The sequence below is a fragment of the Hyperoodon ampullatus genome (assembly GCF_949752795.1).
Source record: "Hyperoodon ampullatus genome assembly, chromosome: 1".
Lineage (NCBI taxonomy): Eukaryota > Metazoa > Chordata > Mammalia > Artiodactyla > Ziphiidae > Hyperoodon > Hyperoodon ampullatus.
Window position 1 is genome coordinate 1,640,663 of NC_136914.1, and position 26,416 is coordinate 1,667,078.

Here is a 26,416-nt window from a genome sequence, read left to right on the forward strand (position 1 = left end):
CACTCTGATGAAGATATTGAATGCAAAATGGCCAGTCTTCTCAAACTCAGTGCTCATTTAGCATAGTTTTCTAAAACAAAAAACATTTACAATCAGGTGTTAAAATAGCTCTACAAATTATCCAATCGTTTCACCAATCAGTTTTCTCCATAGGAAACATACTGTTACACTAAAATGCTTTCAGTGTGTTCCTAAAATTAAAAATAATAACAGGAAAACAAAACAAATGTTACCAAAAACATTTTACATCTATTGTTTTATTTTTGGCTTAGTTCTTAAGGAAGTTCTTGGAACTAATATAAATACATGCAAAACTAAGAATTTTCTAATGGAACACTTAAACAAATTTCTAAATCTGCACTGTCTGCACTGTCTGATACAGTAGACACATATGGCTACTTAAATTTAAATTAAATTTAAATTTAATAAATTTTAAAATTGAGTTTTTCAGTCACCCGAGCTATATTTTAAGCACTCATTAGCCACATGTAGCGAGTGGCTGCCGTACTGAACAACACAGACGAAGAGCATTTCCATTACTGCAAAAGGGTGGTTAGCTCACCTTCAGCTTTCTCTCTACTTATCATTTTGGTGTGATTTTTTAGGATTAGGTAACTGATAACCAAATTAACAGTTTCACACTATTTACCTTAAATATTTGACACTCTACTGGTAACTTAACATTATACTTTTCCCCCCATATCTATTATTTAAGTTGGGTTAAATATCTAAGGCTATTGTTTCTAATCAAGTGGTACCAGCCTACATATGCTCAAATGTTTGCCTGATTTAATTATTAGCATCAATACAATGAATTTACTGTAAATTTTGAAAAGAATCTTCTCATATCTGCTTTTGCTCTTGGCTTTGGCACCAAGCCTGTCCTGTCCAAGTGCCACATACACAGACCACACACACGGACCACACGCAGGGACTCACGTCTCCGGCAGCCCATCAGTGTGGACTCGGGCACCTTAAAGCGCAGTGAACCTCCAGTGCCAGGAAGTCTCCCGCCCACCTTCAGTAGCTCTCTTGCTCCAAATCCTTCCACGCCAATCATGTCGATAACAGTCAAGTTATTCCTACAGAGAAAGGAGATGCAAATAAAAATGCGCTGCAATAGAGCTGTCACAAAATACAATGCACTTGAATTTAAATATTCCTAATTAGCAAAACAAAATTTTTTAAGTTTTGAGAAACAACTCAGTTTAAATAGTGTGGCATCTCCCGCCATCTCAGAGCACGGAAGCTGCCAAGCCCAGCAGAGTCAAGGCAAGCTGAGTGGGCAAGAATGAGCAAGTGATCATGATCGCTCTCCAGTTCACACCCAGGAATGGAAACCTACATTTTTCTAACCAGGCACCAGGGTGGTGATCAGACCTCCAAGAGACAAAAAGTGAAGGAATAAACTGGGAGGCCACAAAGAAACATGAGCAAATTTAGACAAACTGATAAACATTGTTTATAGGGTGAACTAAGGAGTTTTCATAGTAATTGTGACTATAAGAAATTCTTCCTTAGGGATAATTCTAGAAATGAAATCCTATCCTATCTTTCGAACCAAAGATTTAAAATAGCATCCTACAAATAGCATGTATCTACTCAAGTTCTAATTAGTCAAATAGTAATTCAGACTAGCTTTTGCCTTTTCATTAACTGAAATCAGGATTCCTAGGATGGAAAGTTCAGTGGAAATGATGTTTAAATGATGCAGACTGCAGTGAAAGTCAGTTGCCATTAAGGTAAACCCTAGAAGCAAAATACACTGAGATATCTTTACACCTTCATCTAACGGATTAAAACCTTTATTGAACTACTTAAAAGCCTTTAAAGTGATGTTAGATGAGTGATATTGTTTACAGAAAAATATGGTGTCTCTCAATACAGAAACCACCAAACATAAATTAACTACTATAAAAAACTGAGACTTTCTTTTCAAGCCTGGCACAGTTGAAGCTGGGATGAGGTAAAGCTTATCGCTACACTTCCCATGACCTTAGTGCTTCAACAGAGAATGGGTTTAAAAGGACACACGTTGTCAGCACTAAAATGCTTTCTAGAACATTAGTTATTATTAATTTGTTCTAGTCAGCATTACTTAAAATGCTTAACAAAACAGTCTCTTTTTTAATTTAATTAATTTTTTATTGGAGTATAGATGATTTACAATCTTGTGTTAGTTTCTGCTGTACAACAAAGTGAATCACTTCTACATATACATATATCCACTCTTTTTTAGATTCTATTCCCATATAGCTCATTACAGAGTACTGAATACAGTTTCCTGTGCTTAGTTATCTATGTGGCAAATCTTTGATACAACACCAATATTCAACAAGTGAAGTCTCTTGAAGGTTCTTTATGATGTGAAATCTGAAACTATATTAATGAATTTTCATAGTTTGTTACACTAAAATCCCGTGGTCTATCTTGCACATTTTAGCAGGGATGATTTTTGGATTATCATAATTAGTTATTTGGAAAATACTGTTCACTGTGATATGTAGATCTTTCAAATGTTGACACATTTCATTATACTTATAAAAATCACATTTATTAATATCCTCACTGTGGTTAACAGAAAAGTACTTTAAGTACTGAGAAGATTTGAAGCTCACAGTGGCAGATACAACTTTTCCAAAACTCTACTTTTCATGCGAATGCTCACATTTTATCATTGGCAACAAATACTACCCTTGAAGTGACAGGCTCACTTTGTTCATTTTCAAGAAAACGTTTGCCAAGTACCTGAATCTGAAACAACCATAGTTTTTCTGCTAATCATCCTTTCAAGTAAAAATGGTGTTCCATGAAAAAAAGTGGCTAATTCAGCTTATAATTCAAACAGTCGCCAACATACTTTTCTTGGAGACAACCATGGATGCAGTATGAGTGCTTTATGGGTACTTCTTTTTTTAGGCAGGGGGCCTGTATAGTTGTTTTACAATGAACAAGCAGACTCTTTTAAGAACTTTATCTTAGTGCATTTTCTTTTTAGCAGCATTCACTTGCAGAAGAACAAACTCATATAATAAAGGAAGTCCAGAATAAAAAAGTCTTTTGCCAACTGATATGACACTGGAAAAGCTTAAAATATATATATAACTAAAACATCATTAATGAAAAAATTAAATTTGTGTTAGAAGTCTCACCAATGCAGAGAGAGCTTCAACACAGATCTGTATTTACTGTAAATTTTTGAAAGAAGACTCTCAATAAAGAGTAAAGAGGAAAAAAGAATTCAGAATGAAAAACATTTAGCTGCTTAAATTAGCTGGCAATAATTCTTCATTTAAAAGGAAGGAAAAGAAGTAAAACAAGCCAGTGGGCTCAACTAAGGACTTTTTCCATTGTCCTTTGGAGCTACAGAGAATTCCAGAAGCAAGACAGACATGAGAACAGTGTAAATCCAAACACCACGGAATGAAAACGTATATGGCAGTGTTTCAATTATTCTTCTGAGCTGAGGACAGAAAAGTAAGTGTGTGTGTGTGTGTGTGTGTGTGTGTGTGTGTGTGTGTGTGTTCACGTGTGTGCTCTGCCCTCTGTGACAGTGGATGAGATGCCGCAGGAAGGGTACCACCGCCCTTGGAGAGGTGGGCACACGCTCCCCACGGTACAAGGCAGGAACCTGACACACAGGAGGCCTAAGTGTGGAGCCTCAGGGAGCCGCTCTCCTCAGCCACTGCCTCTCCTACCCTTGGACACAGCTCATCACTGAGGGCCTGAGTGAGTCAATGTCACCTCTTAGCTAAAGAGATTCTTGAGAGAAAGAGAGTCAGCCAACCAATGAGAAAGGGACACACCTACCGGATTAGGATGAGGGAGGTGACTTTTCCATAGTCAGCTGGCGTGAAAACTACACCAACCCTTTTCCTTTCCAAAGGCTGCAAATGTAAGTGGAGGATGCCAAACCTGGATTCCTCAGAATGCACACCCTGCAAGTCATTAATAAATGCAATTAACTCCTAGAGAACAAGATTCCATCTTCATTAAAATGCATAAACATGACTGCTCTTTCTTTAACTTCTGGATCTGACCACCCAAATCAACCTGTGGAACTTGTTTACCACGAGAGTTCACACCCATCAAAAGTTCCCAAGCCCGGCTAAGAAGCAGAGGCAGAGGCTGCAGGACAACCTGACATGGAGGCTGGAAAGGGAACTTGCCGCCTGGACCAGATGGGAGCTGGGGCTACAGGCCTCTGATGCAAAGATGCTTTGGATGTAAAACATTACCGAGAAAACAGAGCAATAGCCTCTGCTTGAATGCTACAGGGATCGGACCAAACCACCTGTCCACTGCTGGACAACCCTAAATTCTCTTTAATATTAAGTTTATAAAGAAACCATCTTTATTTAGTTTCTCCATTTAGGAGAAAGATCTTTATTTATTCATATCCTCCTTTATTCTCCCCAAGATTTCTCACTTTCTCTGAATAAATTTTGTGTTCTAAATTTAATATTCAAGATTTAGTTCTTCGGGCTTCCCTGGTGGCGCAGTGGTTGAGAGTCTGCCTGCTGATGCAGGGGACACGGGTTCGTGCCCCAGTCTGGGAAGATCCCACATGCCGCGGAGCGGCTGGGCCCATGAGCCATGGCCGCTGGGCCTGCGCGTCCAGAGCCTGTGCTCCGCAGCGGGAAAGGCCACAACAGTGAGAGGCCCGCATACCGCAAAAAAAAAAAAAAAAAGATTTAGTTCTTCATCATTGTGGTAGACTTTCCCTCTTTCCAATGTCTTTTCTAGCTCCTTCTCACTAAAAATAATTTATTAATTCTTTAGAACTGTAACCATGTAGTCTGCATAATATTTCTCTTTTCTATATTTTTAGTTTTTCAATTTGTTTTATCCCTCAGTTATTGCTCGCATTTCCCATACTATCTGAAAGAAGAAATAGTGATGGTATTTGATTCATTTTCATTAAAATTATAAACTTCATGAAGGGAGGAATTCTGCTTTATACACATATGAATATTGAAAAAAAGCTGCCGATTTAGGGTATTAAAAGCATAATAACAACAGCACCAATTACTAAATAAAATAGTTCTTATATGCCAGGCTCTGGAATATAATTAGGTATATAAAATGCTAAGCATTCTATAAACCTATGGAATCTTCAAACATTATTATGAGTGAAAAAGAGGAGACCTGGAGAAGTTAAGTAATTTACCCAGGACTACATGGAGGAGCCTGGATTTGGAACTTTGAATGTCCACTTCCACATGCTCTTAACCAAAGGAACCGCATTTCTAAAAGTAAACCAATGAAACAAAAATGTAGGCCTTTCTTACATGACAAAGAATTCTAATAAGAATTTTAAGTTAAATTTGTAGCGTCTCAGAGACACTGATACTGACTATTCTTTCTGTCAATGTAATACATTAACAATGGTGATATTTCCTTTGTCACAAAAGGTATAACATTCTCCGGGAAAATCTTCAATCACAGATTAAAAATTTTGTGAGTTCCACCATTTGTTTAAATCTGAATAGAACACTGACATGTAAAAGAAACTGGCATTATTTTTGGAATTTCAAATTACATGTGGTTAAACAGTCCTGGGACAAAATACCTGTTAGCATTTTGGACTCATTTACCTCCCAACAGTCCTGGGAGACTGCGTGGTGAAGAGAAGACTGAGAGGGACTGGGCAGGACAGGCTTGCTAACGCAAGACCCTGCTGCCTAGACCAGTGACAAAGGGAAAGGAACGTTACTGCTTGCATGTTTCTTACTATAAATAACTCTGTTAAAAATCCACTTAAAAGCTTGCTTTGATTTGCTCTAACTTACAGTTGGAGGTTATCTGTGGCCCCCTCTTTCAAGTTAATCTAGAGCCAGCAGTGTATCTTTGGAGGGTTATGGGTAGAGGAATAAGAAAATACCCAAGGCATTTGAATACGTGTGTGTATTAGAACCACAGTGACATGCATATGCGTGTCTGTGTATATTTTTTTAAGAGATGCTTCATTTTTAATTGATCTCAAGCACAGAATACCAGTGACCCACAGAACGACTGCGTGAAAATTCAGAAAGCAGGCTGCCAGTTCCCAGTCAAGCAATGTCCTCGCCACATGACATGTTTACTCCCTCCCTGGGTATTTATGTGAGACCTCATGAGGGCCCAGAGGCTCAAGACTCCCAGAAATCCTTTTTTATAGAGCAGGTGACTATCACAGAAACTGGGTGATCTGCTAAAAACATGAAGCCAGTTTAGTAAGAGAAGATTTCTTTTTAACGTATTTGTTTTTACCTTATCTTGCCCTTAAAAGAATTTGATGGGGCCAAGGAATCTTAAGAGAATTATAAATTCTGGGATCTCGAGTTTTATGGTTTTCTACATAGCTCTGATTCAATTGTTATTTCCTCACTCACATGAATCTAAATAATCAAATTAAAATGATTTACAGGCTCACATGAACCATGGGCTCCTGCTGCATTAGTTAATTGGAAAAAGCTGCGATGTATACTTAACTCCTAGAATATAAAAATAGAGAGCCACATATATTACATAAAAACACTTGAAACACAAATCAGTGAGGCCCATATGCTATGTGTCTAGTTTGTCAGCATTCTTTTTTCTGTTTAAAGATGATATCCTACCCGGTAAGGGCAAGCTTTGGTGAGCTGGAATTCACTAGTTGTGAAATTAATCATCTGCACATCGGTGCCAAACCTATAAAGAAAAAAATGTTTAAAATAGCATTCAGATCACCAAGAAAGAAAGAAGAACATACGTGTGCATATAGATACATATACATTTATTTGCACACAGACCCAATTCACCCCGACCTGTCACTCCTGTGTTCCAGCCCCCCACACTGTACCAGGAATGTTGTAAGAGCTCAATAAATATTGTTAAATGAATCATGTTGGCAGCACATGAATCATATGGTGACAAAAGCTCCCAATATGAAGCAATTTTTTTTTTTCCCCAAATGGTTCACAGCTATGGAACCTGATAGGAAGTGACTCTCAGCCATGGACAGTTCTATCTCCCAGTGGATATTTGGCCACATCTAGAGACACTTTTGGTTGCTGCAGCTGGGGAGGTCCCACTGGCATCTACTGGGTGGAAGCCAGGAATGCTGCTAAACATCCTTCAAAGAACAGAACGCCCCTACCCCCACCCCAAACAGAGACTCATGTGGTCCAAAACATCAGGAGTCCTGAAGCTGAGACCCAGGGATGAGGGCAGGTGTCACTGAGCCAGAAGAGGAAACATTCTAAGTGAAACTGTGACTACTGTGCAAAAATAAGATGTAAGAGACGTGAACTATGATCATATTTTGTATAACAACACTAGGTTAAAATACACTGAACCACTAAACTCATTTCTTGTGTTGCCCAGAGGTCATTGTGATTTCAATTCTAAATTTTAGGAGTACATGTGAAAAATCATGATTGTAAAGGTTCCCTGACAAGAAAAGAATATTCTGCTGGGCCCTGGACTTGACATGGTAACATTCAAGACCCATACAGTACCTAGAACTGGGAATTGCCATCAGGGGTCTGCACTGAGGAAATGGGGGCTGTGGTCACAGGCTGATCCCATGCACATCCACACACAGGTCCCAGGGAAAACGCAAAGGATGTTAAATAATTCGGGGTCTTAACAGGACCTCCCAACACCCCGTGACAGGTCTTCACCAGCTGGGCATTACCATCTGTGCAGCAGGCGGGCGGCAGCCTCGGGCTTCGGGTACAAGGAGACAGGCAGGAGCTGCAGGGAGACTGGCCACGAGGAAGGGTTCTTCACCACAAAGTACTTCACCTAGATGTGCAGAGAGGAGAGTCAGACCCCAGGAAAGGCAGAACCACTCCTGAGATGCCCCTGCAAAAGTGTCTCACCTGCATCTAACCACGAACCATCACCCAGTCAATTCCTCTCCCCTTTGAACTTCAAACTCACTCACTCCTACTGAAGCCTGTGTTAGGATTTTCTCTGTTGTTGCAGTTGAATACTTTCTTAGCTGACAGATTCTGAACTGAATACAGACTTCATAAAACGTGTTTGTTTTAAGCACTTTCAGTCTGTTCACGAGTTTTACTCCTTACTTTGTTCTTCTGACACCTCCCTCCTAAAAGCACTGAATGGCATACGTGCATCACTTAATTTCAACTAATTTTGGTTCTGAAACAGTATCTCAAGGTGGCGATACTCTGATAACATAAAAACCCAAGAGCTGTGGTGAAATGAAGAGATGAAAAGACGCAGGACCCTCACCACGCTGTTCCTCAGGGCAGTGGCGCTGAAGTTTAACACGAGGCCAGCCTCCGGGATCAAACGAGGCAGGAAGAGAGCAAAGGGTTCTGACTCCTTGGATTTCTTCGACTGGGCGAACCGAGTCATGCCTAAAACGTTCCTCCTGTGTAATTCGTAAACAAAGAAATTATGAAAAATAATTTTGACAGAAAAAAAGGAAATCACTTCCACTAAGAGGAACAAGGGGATCTTGGGAAAAAATGACTTATTTGGGGTCTGGGTGACACAAACTACAAGATGATCCTGGAAGGTCCTGTTTTACTAGAAAGCAAGGAAGTGCTCAAAGAATGATGGGCACACAGCGCTCCCATCAGGCAAATCTGGGACAAGTCAGCATCAAAAATAATAATGGTGGTAAGGACCAAAGAATCCCTAGTGATGCTCAAAAAGAGTGTAGAATGAACAAAATAATTAGAAACATCACCATGTTTGCGGCCATCAATTCAACAACTGATCCCAGGCAAGGATTATCAATGGATGTCAAAGTCATGGGGTGAAACATTCTTAGGGAACAGGAAATGTACATGGTCTTGAATTATCATAGCACATATTATGTATTAATTGCAAAAGGCAAACTATCTACAATGGAGAGAGTCAAATGATTCAACTGAGCAATGTCAATAATGGGACAAATTGACATTTACGTCCCTCCCTCGGGTGATGAAATGATAAGGACACAAGACCGACCAAGTAATTAGTACTCTTCCCCGAAATGCTTAACAGGAATGTAAAGTTGAAGAAGCAACCCCAAAAAATCCAATGTGTTGAATGTCCTATAAGACAACTGGCTAGGACGCTTTAAAACATTGACACTATGAAAGACAAAAGGTGCAGACACTAGTCTGAAGAAAATTAAGGAAACATGACAACCAAATGCAATGCATGGTCCTTGAATGGACTTTGGATTTTAAAAAAGGAAAAAGAGAGGAGGGACCTTCAAGATGGCAGAGGAGTAAGACGTGGTGATCACCTTCCTCTCCACAAATACATCAAAAATATGTCTACATGTGGAACAACTCCTACAGAACACCTACTGAACGCTGGCAGAAGACCTCAGACTTCCCAAAAGGCAAGAAACTCCCCATGTACCTGGGTAGGTCAAAAGAAAACAGAATAAACAGAGACAAAAGGATAGGGATGGGACCCGCACCTCTGGGAAGGTAGCTGTGAAGGAGGGAAAGTTTCCACATGCTAGGAAGCCCCTTCACTGGTGGAGATGGGGTGTGGGCAGGGGGAAAGCTTCAGAGCCATGGAGGAGAGCGCAGCCACAGGGGTGTGGAGGGCAAAGCAGAGAGATGCCTGCACAGAGGATCGGTGCCGACCAGCACTCACCAGCCCGAGAGGCTTGTCTGCTCACCCGCCGGGGTGGATGGGGGCTGGGAGCTGAGGCTCAGGCTTCGGAGGTCAGATCCCAGGGAGAGGACTGGGGTTGGCTGCGTTAACGAAGCCTGAAGGGGGCTATTGCGCCACAGGTAGCCGGGACGGAGTCCAGGAAAATGTCTGGACCTGCCTCAGAGGCAAGAGACCATTGTTTTGGGGTGCGTGAGGAGAGGAGATTCGGGTAACCGCCTAAACGAGCTCCAGAGAAGGGCGCGAGCCGTGGCTATCAGCTCGGACCCCAGAGATGGGCATGAACCGCTAACACTGCTGCTGCTGCCACAAAAAAATGCTGTGTGCAAGTACAGGTCACTATCCATAACCCGCCAGAAGCCTGTGCAGCATGGCACTGCCAGGGTCCCATGATCCAGGGACAAGTTCCTCGGGAGAACACACAGTGCGCCTCAGGCTGTTGCAACGTCACGTCAGCCTCAAGGGCCGCAGGCTCATCCCGTGTTCCAATTATAACTACTATACTCCTCCCCCCACCCCCGGCCTGAATGAGCAAGAGCCCCCTAATCAGCCGCTGCTTTATCCCCATCCTGTCTGGGTGGGAACAGATGCCTGAGGGCGACCTACACGCAGAGGCGGGGCCAAAACCAAAGCTGAACCCCAGGAGCTGTGCAAACAAAGAAGAGAAAGGGAAATTTCTCCCAGCAGCCTCAGGAGCAGCGGATTAAATCCCCCCAATCAGCTTGATGTAACCTACATCTGTGGAATACCTGAATAGACAACGAATCATCCCAAAGTTGAGGCGGTGGACTTCGCAAGCAACTGTAGAATTGGGGTTGGCAGTCTGCGACTGATTTGTTTCTGATTTTTATGCTTATCTTACTATAGTTTTTAGCACTTGTTAACACTGGGGGATTTGTTTATTGGTTTGGTTATTCTCTACTTTTCTTTTTATTATTATTATTTTTAATTTTAATTTTTTTATTATTTATTTATTCTTTTCTTTCTTTTTTCTCCCTTTTCTTCTGAGCCATGTGGCTGACAGGGTCTTGGTGCTCTGGCCTGGTGTCAGGCCTGAGCCTCTGAGGTGGGAGAGCCAAGTTCGGGACACTGGACCACCAGAGACCTCCTGGACCTACGTAATATCAATGGGCGAGAGCTCTCCCAGAGATCTCCATTTCAATGCTAAGACCCAGCTCCACCTAATGGCCAGCAAGCTCCAGTGCTGGATGCCTCATGCCAAACAACTAGTAAGACAGGAACACAGAGAGGCTGCCTAAAATCATACTAAGTTCACAGACACCCCAAAATACACCACCAGACGCAGTCCTGCCCACCAGAAAGACAAGATCCAGCCCCACCCACCAGAACACAGGCACCAGTCCCCTCCACCAGGAAGATGACACAACTGAACCAACCTCACCCACTGGGGGCAGACACCAAAGACAATGGGAACTACAAACCTGCAGCCTGCAAAAAGGAGACCCCAAACACAGTAAGTTAAACAAAATGAGAAGACAGAGAAATATGCACCAGATGAAGGAGCAAGGTAAAAACCCACCAGACCAAAAAAATGAAGAGGAAATAGGCAGTCAACCTGAAAAAGAATTCAGAGAAATGATAGTGAAGATGATCCAAAATCTAGGAAATAGAATGGAGAAAATACAAGAAACATTTAACAAGGACCTAGAAGGACTAAAGAGAAAACAAACAATGATGAACAACACAATAAATGAAATTAAAAATTCTCTAGAAGGAAACAATAGCAGAATAACTGAGGCAGAAGAATGGATAAGTGACCTGGAAGATAAAATAGTGGAAATAACTACTGCAGAGCAGAATAAAGAAAGAGAAGAATTGAGGACAGTCTCAGAGACCACTGGGACAACATTAAACGCACTATTCGAATTACAGGGGTCCCAGAAGAAGAAGAGAAAAAGAAAGGGTCTAAGAAAATATTTGAAGAGATTACAGTTGAATACTTCCCTAACATGGAAAAGGAAATAGTCAATCAAGGCCAGGAAGTGCAGAGTCCCATACAGGATAAATCCAAGGAGAAACACGCCAAGACACATACTAATCAAACTATCAAAAATTAAATACAAAGAAAAAATATTAAAAGCAGCAAGGGAAAAGCAACAAATAACATACAAGGGAATCCCCATAAGGTTAACACCTAACCTTTCAGCAGGAACTCTGCAAGCCAGAAGGGAGTGGCAGGACATATTTAAAGTGATGAAAGGGAAAAACCTACAATCAAGATTACTCTACCCAGCAAGGATCTCATTCAGATTGGACAGAGAAATTAAAACCTTTACAGACAAGCAAAAGCTAAGAGAATTCAGCACCACCAAACCAGCTTTACAACAAATGCTAAAGGAACTTCTCTAGGCAGGAAACACAAGAAAAGGAAAGGACCTACAATAACAAACAATTAAGAAAATGGTAATAGGAACATATATATTGATAACTACCTTAAATGTAAATGGATTAAATGCTCCCACCAAAAGACACAGACTGGCTGAATGGATACAAAAACAAGACCCGTATATATGCTGTCTACAAGACACCCACTTCAGGCCTAGGGACACATAAAGACTGAAAGTGAGGGGCTAGAAAAAGATATTCCATGCATATGGAAAGCAAAAGAAAGCTCGAGTAGCAATTCTCATATCAGACAAAATAGACTTTAAAATAAAAAGTATTACAAGACACAAAGGACACTAGATAGTGATCAAGGGATCAATCTAAGAAAAAGACACAACAATCGTAAATATTTACGCACCCAACATAGGAGCACCTCAATACATAGGGCAAATGCTAAGAGCCATAAAAGGGAAAATCAACAGTAACACAATCATAGTAGGGGACTTGAACACCCCACTTTCACCAATGGACGGATCATCCACAATGAAAAGAAATAAGGAAACACAAGCTTTAAATGACATATTAAACAAGATGGACTTAATTGATATTTATAGGACATTACATCCAAAAAAAATAGACTACACTTTCTTCTCAAGTGCTCATGGAACATTCTCCAGGATAGATTATATCTTGGGCCACAAATCAAGCCTTGGGAAATCTAAGAAAATTTAAAGTGTATCAAGTATCTTTTCTGACCACAACACTATGAAACTAGATATCAATTACAGGAAAAAAACTGTAAAAAATACAAACACATGGAGGCTAAACAATACACTAATAAATAACCAAGAGATCACTGAAGAAATCAAAGAGAAATAGAAAAATACCTAGAAACAAATGACAATGAAAAAAAAAATGACCCAAAACCTATGGGATGCAGCAAAAGCAGTTCTAAGAGGGAAGTTTACAGCAATACAATCCTACCTCAAGAAATAAGAAAAATCTCAAACAACCTACACTTACAGCTAAAGCAATTAGAGAAAGAACCAAAAAAACCCAAAGTTAGCAGAAGGAAAGAAATCATAAAGATCAGATCAGAAATAAATGAAAAAGAAATGAAGGAAATGATAGCAAAGATCAATAAAACTAAAAGCTAGTTCTTTGAGAAGATAAACAAAACTGATAAACCATTATTAGCCAGACTCATCAAGAAAAAAAGGGAGAAGATTCAATTAAACAGAATTAGAAATGAAAAAAGAGAAGTAACAACTGATTTCTGTAGAAATACAAAGGATCATGAGAGATTACTACAAGCAACTATATGCCAATAAAATGGGCAACCTGGAAGAAATGGACAAATTCTTAGAAAAGCACAACCTTCCGAGACTGAACCAGGAAGAAACAGAAAATATAAACAGACCAATCACAAGCACTGAAATTGAAAGTGTGATTAAAAATCTTCCAACAAACAAAAGCCTAAGACCAGATGGCTTCACAGGCGAATTCTATCAAACATTTAGAGAAGAGCTAATAACACCTAACCTTCGCAAACTCTTCCAAAATATAGCAGAGGAAGGAACACTCCCAAACTCACTCTACGAGGCCACCATCACCCTGATACCAAAACCAGACAAAGACGTCACAAAAAAAGAAAACTACAGGTCAATATCACTGATGAAAACAGATGCAAAAACCCTCAACAAAATACTAGCAAACAGAATCCAACAGCCCATTAAAAGGATCATGCACCATGATCAAGTGGGGTTTATGCCAGGAATGCAAGGATTCTTCAATATATGCAAATCAATCAATGAGATACACCAAATTAAGAAACTGAAGGATAAAAACTATATAATCTCAATAGATGCAGAAAAAGCTTTTGACAAAATTCAACACCCATTTATGATAAAAACTCCACAGAAAGTAGGCACAGAGGGAACCTACTTCAACATAATAAAGGCCATATTTGACAAACCCACAGCCAACATTGTTCTCAGTGGTGAAAAGCTGAAACCATTTCCTCTAAGATCAGGAACAAGACAAGGTTGCCTACTCTCACCGCTATTATTCAACATAGTCTTGGAAGTCCTAGCCACAGCAATCAGAGAAAAAAAAGAAATAAAAGGAATCCAAATCTGAAAAGAAGGAGTAAAACTGTCACTGTCTGCAGATGACCTGATACTATACTACAGAATCCTAAAGATGCTACCAGAAAACTACTACAGCTAATCAATGAATTTGGTAAAGTAGCAGGATACAAAATTAATGCACAGAAATCTCTGGCATTCCTATACACTAATGATGAAAAATCTGAAAAAGAAATTAAGGAAACACTCCCATTTACCTCTGCAACAAAAAGGATAAAATACCTAGGAATAAACCTACCTAAGGAGACAAAAGACCTGTATGCAGAAAACTATAAGACACTGATGAAAAAAATTAAAGACGATACAAACAGAATGAGAGATATACCATGTTCTTGGATTGGAAGAATCAACATTGTGAAAATGACTATACTACCCAAAACAGTCTACAGATTCAATGCAAACCCTATCAAACTACCAATGGCATTTTTCACAGAACTAGAACACAAATTTCACAGTTCGTATGGAAACACAAAAGGCCCCAAAGAGCCAAAGCAATCTTGAGAAAGAAAAATGGAGCTGGAGGAATCAGGCTCCCTGACTTCAGATTATACTACAACGCTACAGTAATCAAGACAGTATAGAACTGGCACAAAAATAGAATTATAGATCAATGGAACAGGATAGAAAGCCCAGAGATAAACCCACACACATATGATCACCTTATCTTTGATAAAGGAGGCAAAAATATGCAATGGAGAAAAAACAACCTGTTCAGTAAGTGGTGCTGGGAAAACTGGACAGCTACATGTAAAAGAATGAAATTAGAACACTCCCTAACACCATACACAAAAATAAACTCAAAATGGATTAAAGACCTAAATGTAAGGCCAGACACTATCGAACTCTTAGAGGAAAACATAGGCAGAACACTCTATGACATAAATCACAGCAAGATCCTTTCTGACGCACCTCCTAGAGAAATGGAAATAAAAACAAAAATAAACCAACGGGACCTAATGAAACTTAAAGCTTTTGCACAGCAAAGGAAACCATAAACAAGACCAAAAGACAACCCTCAGAATGGGAAAAAATATTTGCAAACGATGCAATTGACAAAGGATTAATCTCCAAAATATACAAGCAGCTCATGCAGCTCAATATCAAAAAAACAAACAACCCAATCGAAAAATGGGCAGAAGACCTAAATAGACATTTCTCCAAAGAAGATATACATACAGATTGCCAACAAACACATGAAAGGATGCTCAACATCACTAATCATTAGAGAAATGCAAATCAAAACTACAATGACGCATCACCTCACACTGGTCAGAGTGGCCATCATCAAAAAATCTACAAGCAAGAAATGCTGGAGGGGGTGTGGAGAAAAGGGAACACTCTTGCACTGTTGGTGGGAATGTAAATTGATACAGCCACTATGGAGAACAGTATGGAGGTTCCTTCAAAAACTAAAAATAGAACTACCGTATGACCCAGCAATCCCGCTACTGGGCATATACCCTGAGAAAACCATAATTCAAAAAGAGTCATGTCCCAAAATGTTCATTGCAGCTCTATTTACAATAGCCAAGACATGGAAGTAACCTGAGTATCCATCGACAGATGAATGGATAAAGAATACGTGGCACATATATACAATGGAATATGACTCAGCCATAAAAAGAAATGGAGTTATTTGTAGTGAGGTGGATGGACCTAGAGTCTGTCATACAGAGTGAAATAAGTCAGAAAGAGAAAAACAAATACCATATGCTAACACATATATATGGAATCTAAAAAACATAAAAAAGATTCTGAAGAACCTAGGGGTGGGACAGAAATAAAGATGCAGACAAAGAGAATGGACTTGAGGACACCCGGAGGGGGAAGGGTAAGCTGGGACGAAGCGAGAGAGTGGCATGGACATATATACACTACCAAATGTAAAACAGATATCTAGTAGGAAACACCCGCATAGCACAGGGAGATCAGCTCGGTGCTTTGTGACTACTTAGAGGGGTGGGATAGGGAGGGTGGGAGGGAGATGCAAGAGGGAGGGGATATGAGGATATATGTATACATATAGCTGATTTTTTGTTATATGGTAGAAACTAACACAACATTGTAAAGCAATTATACTCCAATAAAGATGTTAAAAAAAAAAAGGAAAAAGAAAAAGACAGCTATAATGGATATTTCGGGGTCAACTAGGGAAATGTGAATCCAGACTGTGTATCAGCTCATATAATTGCATCAGTGTTAAGTTTGTTGGGTATGTAATGGGAGTGTAGTTATATGCAGGAAAACGTTCTCCTTCGAAAAGAATGTCTTTCCTAATAAAGTACTGAGGGTTGAAGTATCATGATGTCTACAGCTTACTTTCAAATGACTCAACAAAAAGAAAACGTATGTAAGCGCACATAGATACAGACGTAGAGAGAGAGAAAAGCAAAAGTGGTAAAATGTAAACAACTAGTGAGTCTAGATTGATTGGGAATGTTTGAATATTTACCATACTATACTTTTCAAATCTTCTGAGGTTTGAAATTTGTCAAAATAAAAGGCTAGATATTAAAAATTCAGTGTTGAAATTTCAATAAAGTATTATGTCACAGTATCTCCCCAGTGCTGAACAAAGAAAGGTGAAAACATACTTGCAGACGTCACCATTTTTTAATTTCTTCCATCTTTCATACAGTGTATTTGCAAGTTCGGAATCCACATCCCAGGTAGACCAATCCAGAGAAAGGCTCCCTTCCCAGTTAGGATTTTCTATAAGTTAAATCAGATGTACTATTTAGATGTACGGAAAACACAATTCACTTAGTAAATAATGCCAAGGGCTGAGGGTTAAAACTTCTCAAACTGAGAGGACGGTAAAGTGAGCAATGACCCCCTGTCCTCGGATTGCTTTACTAAAAGTCCCTCTAACTCAATGGCAAATGATATATCAAATCAAAGAAACGTATAAAACAAAACTAAATCGAATTATGTGAAGGTAATAACATAAAAGACACATGGCTCATGAATACAGTCTGAAACAAGTTAAAAATCATCCTTGGATCATGTTTAACAGCTTTATACCTAAAAGGCTAAACTGCTTCCACATAAGTGTTAGTCATCAGCTAAGCCGGGTTACTAGGCAGAATGCTGATGGGCAAATAGCAAGCCTCAGAAGAGAGCCCAGAGCAGGGCTCAATCTAGAGAAGGTGCGTGTTTACATTTGTAAGCTGGTCTCCGGCTCACCTTGCCCTCTCTACTTATCTGTTCTGTCTTGTCTGTGCTAAAGAGCATTATCAGGGCGGAAAAGTGGGACTCTCCCAAAGGAAATCTCTGTGCTATAACACTGTCCTTAGATTACATATTTTAAAAGTCAAAAAGCAGGAAGAAACCCAGGAACAGCTTTCTCTATCAACACCCTGGCCTTCAGCCTCAGACAACAACTAGCGCTCCCTATACGATGTTTATGCTCCTGTACTAGAGTCTTCAAACACAATTCCAAATTATTTTTTTACTAACTTCTAGTCAGCCCTTTTATAAAAGAACCAGAATCTTCCAACTGTTCCTGGCAACAAGGTTGCTATGATGATCAAATAACGTGTCTGAAAAAAATCCCTTACAAAAGTACAGGCTGAGACTTAAGGGGGCTTTAATTACACAAGCACTCGGATGTTTTTGGAGGATTCTTAACATTTTCAAGTCGTTCTATTAATGATCATGCTCTTAAAGAACAGAATATGATGCAATGACGTTAATAGGACTAATTATTCCATCTACAAATACGAATTTTTCTCACTACTTCCCACCCAACCCCAAACTAGAGTTCTACAAAAAGCCTAAGGGCAAAATACTTACCCGCTTTTGATTTTCCCATGAAATAATGCATGCCACAATGTGCTATCACTTCAAAACCCAGACTCCCTTCCTAGATTGAAAAGTAATATATGAATAACTTACAACACAACACTAAACACAAAAATCCTAATGCACTCAAATGCGTAGCAGACGTTGGCCTCCACCTCAGCGAACTTCCCTTTGACCAGAAGCCAAACTGCTAGAAAGGGGTTTCTTGGCTTCCTTTCTCCTTGAATGAGAGCTCTAACTGTCTATCAGAGGCAGGGTCACTACAGTGGATTCTGTGCAATAATCAATGCCCACAGTGACATCCCTTGGGCCCGACAGACACCAAAAGCTGCCTTCTGAATTCAAGATTAAATTAGTCTCAGGACATTCTTAGTAGGGTTTTTAACAAACTGTACTCTAATCCATAGTAACTCCTAAGCTACTCAGGACATTTAAATGAATGTCGCACTTCCTAGGCTCGGCAAGCACCACACATTCCTGCAGCCTGCCTGCTCCCTCCCAGGCACGCTTCCGGTATGCATCCCTTGATGGGAGAAGGAAATTTCTAAGAAACCTCCCCTGCTCAAAATATGGATGAATGAAATCAACCTTACATTTTGTTTAGCGTAATTTTAGAAGCCCTATCTTTAAGCTTTTAGCTAAACATGAGGCACTTCTATCTATGAAACACCAACGCTAGTAAGTGAGAAAAATCATAAAGATGGTTGCATGAATGTCTCATAGTGAAAAATTAGAACCCAGCATTATACAGAAGAGCTTGGATCAAAAAGAAGCAATAACAGTAACTAAATGAAAAGAAATAAACATTAAGAAAAAATGAGGCATGTTTAAGATAAGATCTAAATTAAATACAATTTACCCAGATTTTAGAAAGCATTTTCTTAATTGTGAACCCTTTCAGGCTTTAGATTTGGCCCGCTAAGGAAATTCAAGGATCATGAGCAGCTGGGAGCCAGTTACCAGAGGTATAAATAAAACATTTAACGATTTAGTTTATTTGAAGTCATTGCAAGTACGTACTAAAAGCTCAACTGTGTTTGCTACAGCAAGCATATATTCCTTGCTCCATACATTTTGGAAATAAGTGAAAATGAGATCTATCGACCTGTAATGCGTTATTTCATTTGAAAATTACCTCATATCACCTTATGAGAAATAGAAACTCTTTTCAAATAAAGATTTCTGTATCTGAACAATTTATCATCTAAGATTGGCCTGGTAATATCCTTCAATTTCTTAGGCAGCCTTAAAAAACATGAGCTCAACTCACTCAATAAAGTCCAAGCACCGTAAGATAAGTTAACAAAAAGAAACAATAATTATTACAAAAATTATAACACATATGTACTGTGTAAACAATACCTTGGTCGGCGCCAAGTAAATCTGTAGAGGTACTGCAAAAACAGCACCTATGTTTGTAGTCAAAAATACACGGGTGAATAGATTTATGGCAAAGTCTTTAACGGCAAGTTTCAAAGAAAATATTTTCCAACAGCCTGGAGGTAGAAATAAAGGGCCAGTGAAATTCAGAATCTAAAAAGAAAAGAAGTAAGAGAAATTACTTTCCTAACTAACGCTAATTATGATTAAAATCATTATAATGTGTGATACTAAAGTTTTCTATACTTCGAGAAATACAATTTTACTCAGTTATTTCCAGGTCCAATACTGAAATATTTTTATATAAATGATAGGTTTCACTTAATATTTAGCATGCAACTGCTTTTAAATTTCACAGAAGTAATCTTGAAATGTTCATAGGCAGTATTTTACAAAAACCTAGTATTGTATCATGAACCAGGCTTCTTTTTACTAAATATAATCTTTTTAGAATAAATTATAATTTATAATATTTTTAAATAATAGTAACAGCAAATATCTCTAAAAGATGTATCCTGGTCCCTTTGAGCTTCTTGAACAATAGTTTGAAAAAAATAAAGAGAGCCTAAATGTAATTCTGAAAACGTTAAAAGAAACACACTTGCTTTAAAATTCATAAGTGAAAGTAAGATTTTGTAAATATCAGTTTCATAGTATTTGACACTAAACAAATCTTAAAATAGGCTAAACTTGGATAAAAAATACCATGTGTACCTTTAAAACACGCTTGGTCTCCTTGGAAACAAACACATCATTCAATACAACACCACGGTCAAAATGGTTGAGGTACCACATTGACCAAAGCCCCGATGTGTTCTCATGAGTCTCTATGTGAAACTGGGATGCAGAAGAGTCCATTCGAAAATACCTGTGAACACAGGACACGCATGCCATCAGCCCTGTGTGTACAACAGCTGTTAGCGTGCGAATGAGCCTCTAACTGCAAAAATGGTAGCCGCATAAAATGTCAGAGAACAGATGTCAGTACTGGCAAGGGCCAGACAAGCTGCCTTCTTCAACCTTCCTGCCCACGAGTGGAGCATCTGAAGGCCAGAGGGTGCAATGGAGCCAGGACCAGGATGGCTCACAGAGGCCACCAGGCAAAACCAGGACCCGAATGTAACTCAGAAACTGTGCAGGAGTACTTCCTCCTTCTCCCACACGTGGCCGTCTGGCCTGGATCTGGTCATTCAGCTTCTTCCCTCCCATCCTGCAAACCACCCTTTCACTTCCCACTAGCAGTGCTAATGTAGGGAAGGCAAGTCCAGAGAGAGAATCATGCAAGTCTCAGTTACATTTTTAAATCATCTCTAGATGGAGGGAGTGGAGGGGAACCACTCAATACCAGAGAAAGCGGAATTCACCCACCCTTGAGCCACAGGAGAGGAGAGGCACGCTTTTAGTGTCGGAGTGTTTTTTTTCTTCCTGTCTTCTCTCATCCCACTGTCACAGGATGGAGCTGTTTTGAGGTAGGAGGAAATAAATGTGAAGTATCAGTATCTTTTCTTTCATTATCCCCAAACGAAAACAAGATACTTGTAATGTTTTAGTTCCTTCACTCTTCTGGCTCCAATAAAATCCTTTCTTGAACACTATCTTTCTGCTTTCCTGACTGGGTGCCCAGGAAGTTACCCAGAACATGGTGTCTACCTACCCAGCCCTCTTTCCTAAAGCAACCGCTCATTTCTTCTTTGGCGGGGGGGAAAGAGAGTCAACGCTTTGTGGCTCTCCTTTTACAGAGATCTTAAGGAAGAGGCAAGTCCTTAGGTCTGCAGAGATGACAAAAGTGAACAGTGAAGAGGTGTGTGTGGAGGCGTGAGTGAGAAAGGAGCAGCTCAACCTGAGAGCACGGAGGAGCTCCCAGCCAAAGGGGGCCCGCGCTGCAAAACACTGCTGAGGCATCAAATCACTTTCAAGCATTCCTTGAGCCATGGCAGAACATCAAACACTGGTACTGAATTCTTGACTCTGATATTAATACCCAACCCTTTTTTTCTTTTAGCTATATATATGGCTCCCCCCAAAATTCAAACACTAACAAAAAGATGTGAAAATAAAAGTCTACCTTTCCCCCTGACTTCCCCATTACCTTAGACAAAGGAAACAACTGCCAGCAGACTCCCAAGCATCCTTCCAGGTGCTCTAACATATACAAATACACAGATACCCTTAGAAGAACGACAATGCTGATACTGCACGCCCATGCATGCTTCTTAACACCTGCAGACGCTAGCCCCCCCGCTCCCGGAGATGAACTACAATTCTCTGTCAGTGGAGGCTTATACTGTTCTGCTGCCGCAAACAATGCATACTCCTGTATTACAGTTTTGAACGTCTAGAGTGTATCTCTAGATAACCTTCTAGAAGTAGAATTAAGGATCAGAGAGCACATAGGCACATCTTCAATTTCACAGAGACTGCCAATTTTCCCTCCCAAAAAGGCTGTATCAATTTATACCCATGTCAAAAATATGAGGTTTTTTTTCTTCCTAATCATTACCAACACAGAATATTAACATTCTGTTTGATCTTCATAGATCTAAGTCATAAATTATACCTCACGTATTGCTTTAAGTTAACATTTCTTTCACTGTAAGTGAGGTGGTGCTTGTTTTCTTATGTTTAAAATGCATTTCTTTGCAGAAATCTTTTGAACTGTAAGTAAGACCCTGAAGATAGGATTGGGTTTATACTCGCTAGACATTCTGCATTGATTTCTACACAAAGAAACAAACCTGGGGCACCTCAACCTCTCTGTGAAAGCAGTATGTCCATCAGACTCATATACAACCTGGTCTTTCAAATCACCAACTGAACTACGATCTATAAACTCAAAATTCTGCACATGTGGCAGAATAAAAGCAGCATCACCGTCGCTTCTTCCATCATGCTACCTCTTATAACTGTTAAGTCTGTGGCATTGAACCGAGCCCATTCATTTCCTAAAGCCTTGCCTACGCTGTCGTTGTGAGTCATTTCACAGAAAGAACTGCAGGCATAACAACTGGATAATGAAAATAAAAAGACCATCTCCAGTATTTTTAAAATCCGTACCTTTGCAAGTAAAAGAGGCAATTTTTGTAAAGTTTGTTGTGGAAGTAGGTAGGAGTACTGGTTCAAAGTGCAGAGACAGGGCATCTCTCTGTGAGAAATGATGTACATCCTGTAACAAAAAACAATCCACAGTGCTGCTCTTAGCTGGAGAAGACTGATCCAGTTTGAAGCAACCCTGTTACAATGACTAAGGAGCTCAGACTGGCACACAGAGCAACTGCTCAGCAGACGTGCCTGTAAGGGTACGAAGAGGCGCTGACAACCTTCATCCACATACGGGCTCGAGCAAGGGAGAACGGGCTTAAGTGAAAGCAAAAGACAATGGAGACAAGTGTTTTCTCAAAAATCCTCACGTTCTGCAATTAAATACACACTTGTAAGTTTAAACTACACTTTACGAAAGTATTTACAATTACCTGTATCCATATAAGGCTGCTTCCTGAATGCAATATATACATATTCACTGCCGAATCGTCTGTCCAAAAGAATCAGAGCAATGAGATTAAAAGAAAGGGCCATCTCATCCTCACACCTTAATACAGTAGTTAAAATATCACATTACGCATTTCTATAAAAAAATGTAACTCACTTTTCAACACTAAAATTGAAGAGAGGAGCTCTTTTCTGTTGATTAAGTCACAAGAAAAAGGACCTTGGCAAAAAGATTGACCTGTCAGCACAGGCTCTCTAAATGATGAACCACTAGTAGAAAAAGTCTGAGTTTACAGTCATAGTGCTACTCCCCTGGGTGAAACTAACCAACTGGACGGCTTCAAATAAAGTTAAGGTCTCCTATGGATTAGACGGCCCCTCATTTCCTTATCTGACAACCACACTTGGGAAAAATAAAACCCTGGATATCAAAAGGCAGGCTTCCCTGTAATCCTCACCAACAGAAGTGCTCCCCATGGGACAGGAGTCTTCTCTACACTGATGTCTACCTGGCCATTCTGGGAATCACCAGAAACTATGAACCCAAGGCCAGGACAGCTCTCCTGCTGACCCATGTCCTACTACAGCCAGTTCTGAGGACTGGAAAGGAAACAATGTTTGGCCAACAATTAAGACTCTGCCAACTTAAAGCTATATTTTGGTACCATTTCTTTCTCTGAATGTGTATACGTGTGTACATACACACACACTCTCACTTACCAGAACAGTTTTGATAACCAGTGGATAAGAGCAAACCCTACATGATAAATCACATGGATCATATGTGTCTCCTACAAAATCTCTTAGAAACTTAAACTGATAAACTAGGTTATTTCTGGTAAGTAGGACACACAATTGCAAAGATAAAGTTCATAGAAATGAACACTGAAACTCACACTACCCTTACTGATCAGGCATCCAGGACTAAGCAGCAGACAACCAACTATTAAAAATATAAACAGCATGATTTGGTCAACTGAGCTTCTGCACATCAGTAAAACAGAAACAAGAGACACAAGACTTCAAATACTTCGTTGAATATTTATATTAGATTGTCGTGCCCATTTAATTAGTTTACTATCTTCAGAACGCCAAGAAAAATTCTTCCCAGGGAAACACAGCATGGTTTGCCATTGCCACTTAATTTATTATTTATTTGTTTGTTTGTTTGTTTATTTATTTTGTTGCTGCACGCTGGCTTTCTCTAGTTGTGGTAAGTGGGGGCTACCCTTCGTTGCGGTGCACGGGCTTCCCATTGCGGTGGCTTCTCTTGTCGCAAAGCATGGGCTCTAGGTGCGTGGGCTTCAGTAGGTGTGGCACGCGGGCTCAGACTGTGGCACACAGGCTTAGTTGCTCTGCGGCATGTGGGATCTTCCCGGACCAGGGCTCAAACCCGTGTCCCCTGCACTGGCAGGCAGATTCTTAACCACTGCGCCACCAGGGAAGTCCGTTGCCACTTAGTTACCCCAAAATAATACAGCCTTACTAGCAGATGAAGATTGAGAACCAGTTACTACTGCACTGTGTTAATAATGAAAGCAAAGGCTCTCTGTCTTGGATTGCAGTGATACGATCTATAAGTAAATGATATAGAATGATGATGCAGTTTAATCAAAATATGTTGTAACAGAAAAGTTTAAAGATTCCACCTTACCTGAGGTCTCAGATTTATCTGTAGCTACATAAATAATAGAGAGATGATCTAACAAATCTTGTGTGTTTTCTTCAAATTCTTTCGAAGAGTTTTCCATTGTTACAATTATGCTCATTTGTAGCCGTAAAACATCGTCTGATTCCACATAGCAACTCTGAGATCGGAGGGATAGAAAAAAAGGAAAAACTCAAAAATATCATCTGAATTTTTTCATTTTGAACTTCACGGGAGAAAAAGCACTTAAGGTAAGGGCATGTGCATCTCTGAGAACAGAACATGCTGTTTTATTTTTTATTTCTAAGCAAAGAGGCAGGAAGGAAGGCAGGAAGAAAACACTAAACTTTTTATTTTACCTTTAGTTGCTGACACACTTTATTATGTAAACTGCATTCCAGTTGCACTTGCAAGAGGCTAGTGTTAGTGGTTTCTGCCTAAAAGCAGAAGAAAGGGGTGAAAGAAATTAAAAGGAAGCAAAAGGCACAATCTACTGTCAATAATAAACAATCTATCATTAATTCCGAAAGGACATTTCTTCATTCATTCACCATATATTTGAACGTCTGCTAAATGCTAGGTAAAATTCAATTTACTGGAAATACAATAGTGAACAAAACAGAGAAAAATCTTTTCTGTCACTGAGCTTACATCTAATGGAAATCATAAGCTCTCCCTTGGGCAACATGAAAATTCCTATTATGGCAACAAGCAGATAAATATGTTCTAAATATACACAGGAACACTGTAGTTTGGCATTTCTTATACTTTTCAAACATTTTGTTCCTACGTAGGAGTCTGCTCTTATTTTTAAGTAGGTTCACCCAGTAAGAGCCAATCAACGGTTCTGATGTCTGCTTCCCATCTGCAGAGTGAGCTTAGACGCTATGAGAAAACCACAGGAGATGCCCAAAATTCAACCGGCTATCATTTTTCATGTGTGGAAGAGATGTGGATGGAAGAGACAAAAGTATACGAAAAGACCGAAGAATTTCAGAAAGTTCAAAGATCTTAACACCCACATGGGATGATATCGACATATTGTGAAGACAAAGAAATGCCAAGTCAATCCAGGGATACAGCCATTTGGGTGGGAGGGCGGGGGCAGCAGACGGCGAATACACAGAAACGTCAGGTAGTGCAGCACGCGAGTCTAAAGGATCTCCGCTGTGAGATTTCCTCTTCTGTTCAGTGTGACGTGTCTCGCATAGTGGTTATAAACAAGGCACTTGGCTTGGCAGTCACAGTCGGAACACCGGAAAATCTCAGCAAGGTGAGAAGGCATCCCCCAAATCCTCGGCTGACTTTGGTTTTACGTGGAATCACCACAATTACGTTTAATTTGTTAGATTTATAAGAACTACCTAAGTACATTATATAAAAACACATGTTTAACCACTTCAATTGTCATTCAGCAATTAATGTACAAAATAAGAATAAAATACAGTTGATCCTCTCTGTTCCGTGGATGCAGACCGGAAGGAACTTTAGCCTCCTTGGAGTGTGGTATCCGAGGGGGGTTCTGGATCCATTCCCCCACAGATGCCGAGGGACCACAGCACATTACTTTTTTTTTTTTTTCACATTACATTTTAAAGTGTAGTAAAAAATAGTTAGGGGTTTTAACCAAGCTTGTAAATAGGACCAAACATTAACCAAAGGCTCTTTTAAAAAGTAATTGCGCAGGGGATAAGAATCTGCCTGCCAATGCAGAGGACACACGTTCGATCCCTGGTCCGGGAAGATTTTACATGCCATGGAGCAACTAAGCCCGTGAGCCACAACTACTGAGCCTGCGCTCTAGGGCCCACGAGCCACAACTACTGAGGCCGCGTGCCACAACTACTGAAGCCTGCGCACCTAGAGCCTGTGCTCTGCAATAAGAGGCGCGCCTGCAGCAACGAAGAGTAGCCCCTGCTCGCCACAACTAGAGAAAGCCCGCGCGCAGCAACAAAGACCCAACGCAGCCAAAAATAAATAAATAAATAAA

The 26,416-nt window shown here is 39.9% G+C and overlaps 1 protein-coding gene across 3 annotated transcripts in view; it reads right to left on the minus strand.

Annotated features, from left to right (window-relative positions):
- TMEM131L (transmembrane 131 like) overlaps positions 1–26,416 on the minus strand; it is a 168,838-nt gene that overhangs the window by 41,838 nt on the left and 100,584 nt on the right. For all 3 annotated transcript variants that reach the window (XM_079702895.1, XM_079702894.1, XM_079702893.1), the window contains exons 8-21: positions 24,786–24,863; positions 24,433–24,586; positions 22,763–22,821; positions 22,347–22,455; positions 20,661–20,751; positions 20,007–20,160; positions 19,275–19,445; positions 17,904–17,973; positions 16,703–16,820; positions 8,227–8,368; positions 7,664–7,773; positions 6,603–6,675; positions 3,811–3,938; positions 940–1,082 (exon numbers count right to left, since the gene is read on the minus strand). In XM_079702895.1, the coding sequence (XP_079559021.1) occupies positions 940–1,082; positions 3,811–3,938; positions 6,603–6,675; positions 7,664–7,773; positions 8,227–8,368; positions 16,703–16,820; positions 17,904–17,973; positions 19,275–19,445; positions 20,007–20,160; positions 20,661–20,751; positions 22,347–22,455; positions 22,763–22,821; positions 24,433–24,586; positions 24,786–24,863 (1,600 nt within the window). The remainder of the gene's footprint in view (positions 1–939; positions 1,083–3,810; positions 3,939–6,602; positions 6,676–7,663; positions 7,774–8,226; positions 8,369–16,702; positions 16,821–17,903; positions 17,974–19,274; positions 19,446–20,006; positions 20,161–20,660; positions 20,752–22,346; positions 22,456–22,762; positions 22,822–24,432; positions 24,587–24,785; positions 24,864–26,416) is intronic.